The following is a 9,253-nucleotide window of genomic DNA, read 5'->3' as shown; positions in this document are numbered from 1 at the left end:
AACATCAAGTGACAAAACTAATATTTGACTGCCTTCAGTAGCCTACTTGCTCTGCAGTAAAATCGGAAATCATGTCCCAAAAAAGGATGCAATGTTTTTGTTTATTGCAATTGTATCCATCCGAGAAGCAGTATGCTAAATCACTGTCCACTCTTATAACACTATATCTTCTGCCCTTCAACGTTATAGGTCTGCAGTAAGAAGCTGTCTTTAGTGAGGATGCTTCTATTGAAAATATTGAATTTAATATGATCCGCACTGTTAGAATATCGGAATGTTGTAATTATTTATTCGGTTTATAAACAAACATTTACAAAAAACTGGTGTGTGTGTTTCCAACCAAGTATTTAATACAATACCAAAATATTTATTAAATAATGCTTTTTTATTATATTGATTGCAAAAGTTACACAGTTCCCTTTATACATATGCTATAGATTATACATTCAAATATACATACAAATACTAAAAAGAAGTGCAAAACAGAAGTCGTAGAAGTGACTCATACATTAGTGCAAAATACTTAATAACTGCTGGTATTCGTCTCTGTACAACCGTGGTCAAAATATGTTCAATTTCAGCGTAGTTCATAATAGTAGTTGCTCACTCACATCACGTTCACAGTCCGGTGAGGGGAGGATTCATGTGCTCGGGCTTTATGTAGCAGTATTGGGAGTAATCCTCCTTTTCCAACTGGTTGTTGAACCACTTGGTGGGCACCTGGTACCCGTTCTTGTCTTCGAGATCCTCATCGCTGGACGTCTCAAACTCAGGTAGCGTTGGTGATTCCTCTACGGAGTTCTTCTTCCAGTGCTTTACGTTTTTTCTCTTCTGTCCCTGCACCTTTCCCTCTTGTGTGCTGCTCACACAGTGCCGGCAAACTCTCACGGGCTTAGAGGAGATGTTTGGTAGCAAGGCCCGGCTCTTCGAGCAAGCTTGACATACTATATAGCCGCATTTCCGGCAGTGGTGTCTCCGAGTGGCGACACTGAAGTTCTTTGTGCAGCGCATGCAGATGGCTGAAGCCTTGTCAGGGATCCAGGTGGAGGCAAACTTCTCTGCATTATTGTCAGTGGGGAGGTCCTTAGTTTGCATGCGGAGGGTCTTGCACTTCTCAATGTGCCCCATCCATGCAATTTTTTCCTCAGGCGAGGCTGCCGACACATAGAAAGACTTGTGTGGCATGCGGATGAGCCATTGGTTGGCCATGGCCATTCCGTCTTCCAGATCTTCCTGCTGTACCTCCTCCAAAGGAACGATTCTCTTCTTATTGTTCCAGCGACCAGACACCATGACGCTACCATAGACCAAGATGTCGTTGAAGAGGAAGAACACTTTGGGTTTGGGTCCACGCCTGCACAGCTTCAACAAGCAGCCCTCTCCCACAAGAATACGCCCGGGTTTTAAAAGCATCTTCCCAGTGCGGCCAAAAGAGCTTGCCACTGCCCTGATTCGCTCACGGTTCTGAATAGTAAAGGCCAGATCTTCCATTGTTGCTGCCTGTAAAATGTCAAAGTATTGACATGGTCAAATCGATTTCAATGTGCTGCTGTTGTTGTTGTTGTTTTTTTACAGTACTTTCAAATCAACACTTTAAGTCAAGGTTTCACCCCTGATTACGCTAATAAATTAAATTATACAATATAGACACAAAATAAATGTTTGAATATCTTAAAAATGAATTAACCAAGGAGCTACCAAATACCTGATTGGCGTGGAAAGCAGTTCCCTCGTTCCAAAAAAACTTTATGAAAATACTCCTCTGTGTTCAAGCACTAACACTTCTTTCTCTTTGCAGGTTGGTTGAGACAGACCATTTATACCGTGTCATAAGCTTGTCTTTCCTGTTTGAAAAGGGGGAAATTCCAGAACTGCTACTAGAAGTGTTACCTTCCTTGTTCTTGACTGGAACAAACTCAGACATGTACTGTAGACATACTAGTACAATATGAGTATTTGAAAACAAATGACATGTCAGATTCAAGTTACTAGATGCAAAGAGTGTAGAGATAATTAATATATATATATATATATATATATATATATATATATATATATATATATATATATATATATATATATATAAAAAGTCATGCCATTTTTTTTAAGCCTCATGTTCATCAAATAGAATGGAACATTTATGATAATACTGGTATTATTGGTGCTGTATTTTTGCTTGCCTGCCTAATTCATTTCACAGTTCATGTGTTTGAAAGAATGAATGTGTCGATATTGTTCACTAAAATGAAAAATATTAAAATCTGTTACATGAACTAACACTGTTCCAAATTATTATGCAAGTGACATATCAGTAGGATTTTAGCACAATAAACATTCCGATTTTAGTTTATTTCTTTTCACATATCTTTTTAGATATCTGGTCTCAATCGCAGACAGTTTTGTAAAATATTTTGTTCCACATTATTAAGCAAGCCAGAGTTCTAATGCAATATGGTGAGGAAGAAAGATTTTTCTGAAGAAGAAAAACATGAAAGAGTGTCTTGCAAAAGGTATTAAAACAACTAATATTTTGCAAAAACGGAATAAGAATGATCAAATTATTAAAAGATTTGTGAGTGATTTAGAGCAAAGAAGAGCTCGATCAAAGACTTAAGGAAAGTTTCTGTCAAAAAAAATAATTGTATTAAAAGGACAGCTAATTTAAAACACATCTGAGAAGCAAACAGGTATTTGAAGTATTAAAATAACACTGATGCATAACGTCCTAGAAATGTCAATAATGACATATTTCATAGCCAAAGAAAAAAACAAAACAAAACAAAAAAACAGATATGTTCCTCAAATCCCCTGTCACGGAAATATTAGCTGAGGCTTTTGCACATAAACAGTTAAAAAGAGGAAAAACATTTGCTTGAACAGGTGGAAATTATAGGCAAATGAGAGGAAAATATCAAAGGTTAATGTGGAAGAAACATAATATGAGATACCCAACTACAGGCTGAAAAAGACAAGGCATTAAAAAAAGCAGATTTAGGTGCAGTGCATGACGTAGTAAAAAAAGTCCCATAGTATTTGCAGAGCAATAATGACATGAAACTCAAGTAAAATTAAGTACTTCAAAATAAGTCAAATAAACACTAAAACTAAGAAAAGATAAATATTCTACACAAGGCTGTCGTAGTTATACTTGTAGATATAGAAGCAGCTCTGTATATTAAAAAGATGCACTAAAAATCTAAATAATAGTATACACGTGTGCTTATGGCCCAGCTGTTTCATCTAAATAACACAAAATTTTCATTATGTTGCGCACAAACCATGCACACTAAGAGAACATTTATACAAATTTGTAAAGCTTTTAATATACTGTAGTGGGTAATCATGTAAAAAATTACGTTAAAAAAACAAAACAATACAAAAGCATGACGAAAAAAAAAATTCTCATTCAGATTTTTTTCCATTACATTATTTTCAAGTTCAATGAAGGAAGTACAGTAGTGGTCAATATCCAGAGGGAATGTTTGTTAATGACCCTACAAGTTTGATTAAACCATCAAAATATGAGGAAAATATTTTATATATATATATTTTTTTTTAATATATTTTAAATATGAGGGAAGAGTAAAACACCAAACTTGGTTAAGGTATATACCTGGCAAAACAGGCAAACTACAGCGACACATTTTAACTATAGGCAAAAATGCATAGAAAAACAAAAAACTCACAACTTAATCAGTTATTAATATTTTGTTGGTTCTCTCATTTTTTTTACATGCGTTAATACTTTCTGTGTGACTGCCTGGACAAAAATTATGTTTGCACAATTTGGCATCATTTATTTTTTTGAAATATTTGAATCTTTATTCAATATAATATAAGATGTCAATTTTCCTAGGCCAAACATCACTTTTGGCCACTGTATGTGAAGAGGATATTACTAAGAGTAAAAACATTTATTGTTCATCTGATTAACAGTATGGGCTCAGATAGCAGAGAACTCCTTATCTGATTCAGTAAACAATAGCCTCAAAACAACAACAGAACTTTGTCCCTTTAACCAATTGGGTGGCAAAGCCAGTCTAACAAGTTTTTCTTTTAACAGAACAATATGCAAAATTACAGCAAAGAACAGGCTGGTTATATGAGCACAGCACAGCCAATTAATACATATAACCTGAAAATGTATATGTGACAATTAATAGGCTACGTATTAATTCTTGTAAAAATATAAAATGTGGAGGAAGTGCACACCCTTATGATGCAACACTATTTACACATTGACCACAGAGGAGATATTAAGTGTAAAGAATCTCTTTTCTCATAAAAGACATTGCACATCAGAATGATGAAAGGACATCATGTGTATTTGCAAGAATGGTGACATTGTTGTTGTTTTTTGGTACATAAGCAGTCGATTTTTTTTCAGCTTACTTTAGCTCAAACACGGTTTTCAAAATTTGTACAAAGTACTAAGCACTAAATGCCAAATAATCTAGATTTTTTCTCTAAGCCAATATAGTTAGTAACAAACTCTTACGTATTTATTTGCCAAACCAGTTCTGTGTCTAGGAATGTGGAGATTCCCTGGCATTACCAGAAGATGCATTGATGAGTCACTTAACACCCTTTTAAGATGGGAAAAACAAGTTCCTTGTTTTGTGAGCAGGCAAAGACTACAAAATATATAACCACTGAAACAGAACCAAATAACTTCAAAATCATACCAATTCCCCTCAGTATACACTTTGAAATGGAGATCCTGCTCATTCAACTAACAATACTTTGCTTATTTTACAAAACTTTAACACTTTAGAACTTACTTAAATACCTCCCACCATGGGAAATAAATGTGCAAACTAAACATACTTGTGGATCTATTTTCATACCATGTTATTACAGAAGTAATGGGCCATTTTGCATTTGCAGTGCTGACTACCCTTGTTAACTAAATGAGGTCATAACCAAAGAGTTTTATATAATAAAAGGAAGTGGCAGGTGAGTGAGAGTGAGAGTGAGAGAGAGAGAGAGAGAGAGAGAGAGAGAGAGAGAGAGAGAGAGAGAGAGAGAGAGAGAGAGAGAGAGAGAGAGAGAGAGAGAGAGAGAGAGAGAGAAAAAAGGTCTCCCTCTGGTGGACAGTCAAACGCTACTACTTTTCCTACATCCCCATTATAGTTTCATGCTTGGCCAAATCCATAATGATTGAGCATCTGCTCTTCATAGTCTCCCAGGCTCCAGTATCAGCTCACATTTAAAATTGGCAAGATGTTTAAGACTTTCCATTACAAGTCAATAGTTCCTTTTACTTTGAATTTCTTTGCTGACCGCTCACTGGAGCGCAGTTCAAACTTGCTGCCATAGATGTGAGTTACGAAATCACCAATCTCCATACTGAACACACTGTTCCTCTTCGGAATTACTGTAGAGAGAGAAAGAGAAAAAATGTCAGAAATCCAGAGGGAATTACTGAAGAGCACATTTCTATAATGAATAATCAACACCATTTGAAAGGTTAAAGTGGCCTCTGTTAAGCAACTGTCAAACAAAATGGTTGCAACAGATCTTTTTACACACTATCTGTTGACAAGACTTTGTTCTCAGGTTCATTTGGAAAAGAGGGTTCTGACAGGTGGCTAATGACTTATGAGGAAGAAGTGAGAAGTGTGTTCATGACACAGTAAAATATTTGACAATCTGGACTAGGGTTGTCTTATCATCAGATTTTCACAACACTATTATCGTTGCCAACATAATTCACAATAACAATATTATAGCAATATCTACAGAAATGTTGCAAAAAAAATGAATGATGCTACCAGACAAATACATCTTTAACTTTGTTTATTTTGCGTTTTCTCTTTTTTAGCCATTGAATCACTAAAACATGAGTGTAGGGAAGAGAGAATTTGTAACCATAACTGTACAAAAAACAAACAAACAAACAAAAACCTAGTTGATCAGCTTTTTTTTTTTTTTTTTGTAGACTGGGTTGTCTAAGGCTACGTCATTTTACCAAATCCCCCCACCACCCAAAAAACTCCCACACTAACCTCACCAGTGTCGGTGTCAACAAGGTCATTACTGGTGCTGGATTATTTAAAATATTAAGTACAGCGTAACGTGATATCAATATTTAAAAATCACACATGATGTTTCTATTTAAAGTTGTGAGTTAAACGCAAAATTGGAATATCGTATAAAATGTTTGTGAATAAACAAGAGAACAAAATCGTCACTTCCTGAGAAATTGGCACAAAAATATCTCTAATAAAAATGTAAGTTTCTGCAATCAGGGAATAATCCACTGTGGATCTTTTTTGTTACATCATAAAGAGCATGCAGACTAAATGCAATACACACTGTCTGTCGCATTATCTTGTGTTTACATACCTGGAGTTTGGAAATGAAAACGTGAGAGTTCTGGGTGGGCATTATTAACCATTTTGATGATAGACTAAATGTTTGTTTAGTTATTCTGCATTTCAGAATAACTAAACCAACATTTGAGATGCAGTATAATGAAATTGGTCTGTAGCTTATTCCAGCTATCCAATCACAACCTCTGTTGAGTAGGGGTGTCGAAATTAATCGTTTCTACGATGCAACGCGATGCAGACGAGGACGATTCGGTATCGGTTCAGTAATAGACTATAACCGGTTATACTGACGCTTTTCTGACGTCATTTGTCGCGTGTGTGCTTAGTCGCGGTAGCATACAATGGCAGAGGAGGCGAGACGCGAGTGCGAGTAATTAAAAATGCTCCGAATACTTTAAAAGCCTACATCTATTCTGGGCACATTTCGGCTCTAATGAACAACCTGGTAAGCACGACCTGGAGAAGACACGCGCTGTGCGCTCATGTCACGCACACATAGAGCTGATTTAAGTATCCGAACCCGATGGTCAAATTAATACAATTATTCTGTGTTGTTACGCGTGATTATGAATGGATGATCGTTACCTTAAATGAACATTTCTTTACAACAAAATTGATTTGACACAATTTAATTTACTAAATGGCATAAACAGACTTTACTCCCTTGAAACTTAAACCGGAATGTCACTGTTACTGTCAGTGCGACTTCCCGAACGGGCGAACACGCGCACGCACACATCACTTTTGGAGTAAAAATTTAAATTGCAGATGCAGTGCACCGCGATATCGAATTGAACTGAATCGATGACATGATAATCGTAATCGAACCGAACCGTGAGACCAGTGTAGGTTCACACCCCTACTGTTGAGGCAGTGTCACACGAGTTCTTTGTTGCGTATTGAGGCATGTCTTCTCATCAGATGAAAAAAGTATCACCTCAATACATTTTTTGCACATTCTTAGAATTGAAATGCATTTTAGTGTTTCCATACAACATTTTTCAATGCGATATCCAAAGGTTTATGTAAAATTAGATGGATGGAAACATAGCTAGTTATTGTCAGAACCGGTATATTGTGCCACAGTCTGGACAATGATAAAACAGCCAGACAGCTGCATGCAAGACAAAAGACTTTGACAATTGATGAGCATAGCAAACTTTTACATAATGCTATTTTGACTTGATTACCACAACGCATCAAGGCACAGGGAAAAAAAATAGCCAATTATATCAGTATCTATAATGATATAATTCTCCTTCCTTTATCTAGTGGACAGAAGCTTGGCATCTTTGACACACTCACTCATGTTCATGAATTGCTTTGAAACCTATAGTTTATATTTAAGCATACCTTTTAGTTTGTCCTCTTTTGTTATGATTTTAAAGATGTGCTTCATTTCCTGTACCAAGATGCCAGTTAGACCCACGTACGAAGGGCACTTTGATCTGACAACTATGGGGGAAAAAATGAGAGACAGAGAGAGAACATACGGTTTTAATTTACTCTCAAAATATCAACAATAAATCAGAAATCTGGATATACTGCCACTAAACCAAAAATGCGTGCCTTTGTGTGCAGACGTTTTTAAATATGCATGAAGTTGTACCTGTTAAGACAGCACCATGGAAATCAGCTTTCAAGAGCTTCTGCTGGATCATCTGTGGGTTGCTGTGTACAAAAAAAAACAGGCAGCACATTGATGGAGCGTTAGCAAGACTTGACATTATACCCATGAGCCAGAAATTCTGAAGAGCATCTTCCTAAAAATATGACCTTTCTGGTTTCAATCCATTGCACAGATCCTCAATGTACTGTTTCCACAGCTCATGCAGAGGCAAGAAGAGTTCATATCTACAATGAAATCCATAGACAAAAACATTCGATTTTAGTGAGAAGCTGAAGTTTTGCTGATATAATGTAGTGCATGATACAAGGTGAAAGAGTAAACATAATGAAACCTCTAACACATACTTTTGATGTTCAGGTTTGAGCTGGAATATTTTCAGCTGTCTTCTTTCTTTGGCATTCAGTCCCTTGGCCCTGCTTTTCTTTCCCTTCTTTTTCGGTCTTTTAAATTCCAGTACTACCGCCTTGCGCAACATCATATCCTCAATGGCTGCATCTTTCATTTGGGGAAGGCTATTTTTCAGGAATGCTTTGGTGAAAGCCTCCGCTTTCGTTGTAGTTGAAGACTGTGGAAATTGACATTCAGAATCTTATTGACTAGTTTGTAAAGTTTCTGTACATCATACACAGTGTGAGCCCATCTGCAACAATGAATTTCATGATTTCCAACTTTTACAGATCCAGAGAGACCCCAAGCTGACCCTAAGCCCACCCAGAGACCCCCCCACCTCAAAAAAATAAAAAACAAACAAACAACAACAACAACAACAACAACAACAAAAAACTAGACTTTCTCAGTAACAGTTTACATATTAGCAGAATTAACATAATTATTAATATTTATACATTATGAAATGCTTAAAACAGATCATTAATTAGAACGTCGAAAACCGTGGCTGTAAACCACGGAACAGCTTGAATTAAGAAATTAATGTTAATGACAATGAAGTCACCTCAACTCCCAAAAGAGCGCTTTCCTTTGATGGGATCGAGGATTGCACCACATCTGTGAACGTGAAAAAAGATCTAATAGCATTAGGCTTGTCCTTCCTTTTGTTTTCGTTGATAAATTTCCTTAATTTTATGTATGTTTAACACAGAATCAGGATCCAAGATGGTCACAAAATAATGTTTTAAAATATAAGATTAATAGGATCTTGATCAATATAATACCACCATAAAACTTACGCTCCATAGTTCAAAACACAGTAAGTTAACACACAGGATCCAAAAAAATGCTGCGGCTAGAATCACATGTGACATACAGGACAGACAAGCTGATCACCGAT

General features: G+C 36.2%; 2 protein-coding genes across 2 annotated transcripts; both read right to left on the bottom strand.

The window, feature by feature from the left end:
* Positions 1 to 366: 366 nt before the first annotated feature.
* plekhf1 (pleckstrin homology domain containing, family F (with FYVE domain) member 1) lies at positions 367 to 1,811 on the bottom strand. The gene is made up of 2 exons (XM_077229299.1): positions 1,706 to 1,811; positions 367 to 1,500 (listed from the first exon to the last, which is right to left on the bottom strand). Exon 2 carries the CDS (start codon positions 1,489 to 1,491, stop codon positions 619 to 621), a length of 873 nt encoding a protein of 290 aa, XP_077085414.1. The 5' UTR covers positions 1,492 to 1,500; positions 1,706 to 1,811; the 3' UTR covers positions 367 to 618.
* Positions 1,812 to 3,899: 2,088 nt separating this feature from the next.
* On the bottom strand, positions 3,900 to 9,245 carry pop4 (POP4 homolog, ribonuclease P/MRP subunit). Its single transcript, XM_077229298.1, has 7 exons — positions 9,153 to 9,245; positions 8,918 to 8,970; positions 8,310 to 8,530; positions 8,112 to 8,189; positions 7,945 to 8,006; positions 7,689 to 7,790; positions 3,900 to 5,377 (listed from the first exon to the last, which is right to left on the bottom strand). Exons 1-7 carry the CDS (start codon positions 9,157 to 9,159, stop codon positions 5,241 to 5,243), a joined length of 660 nt encoding a protein of 219 aa, XP_077085413.1. The 5' UTR covers positions 9,160 to 9,245; the 3' UTR covers positions 3,900 to 5,240.
* Positions 9,246 to 9,253: the final 8 nt, after the last annotated feature.

The sequence above is a fragment of the Siphateles boraxobius genome, unplaced genomic scaffold (assembly GCF_051911475.1).
Source record: "Siphateles boraxobius isolate OS27281-9 unplaced genomic scaffold, OSU_SipBor_1 130, whole genome shotgun sequence".
NCBI classification, from domain to species: domain Eukaryota; kingdom Metazoa; phylum Chordata; class Actinopteri; order Cypriniformes; family Leuciscidae; genus Siphateles; species Siphateles boraxobius.
Note: the sequence above shows the minus strand (reverse complement) of the source record. Positions and strands in the feature narration are given on the sequence as shown.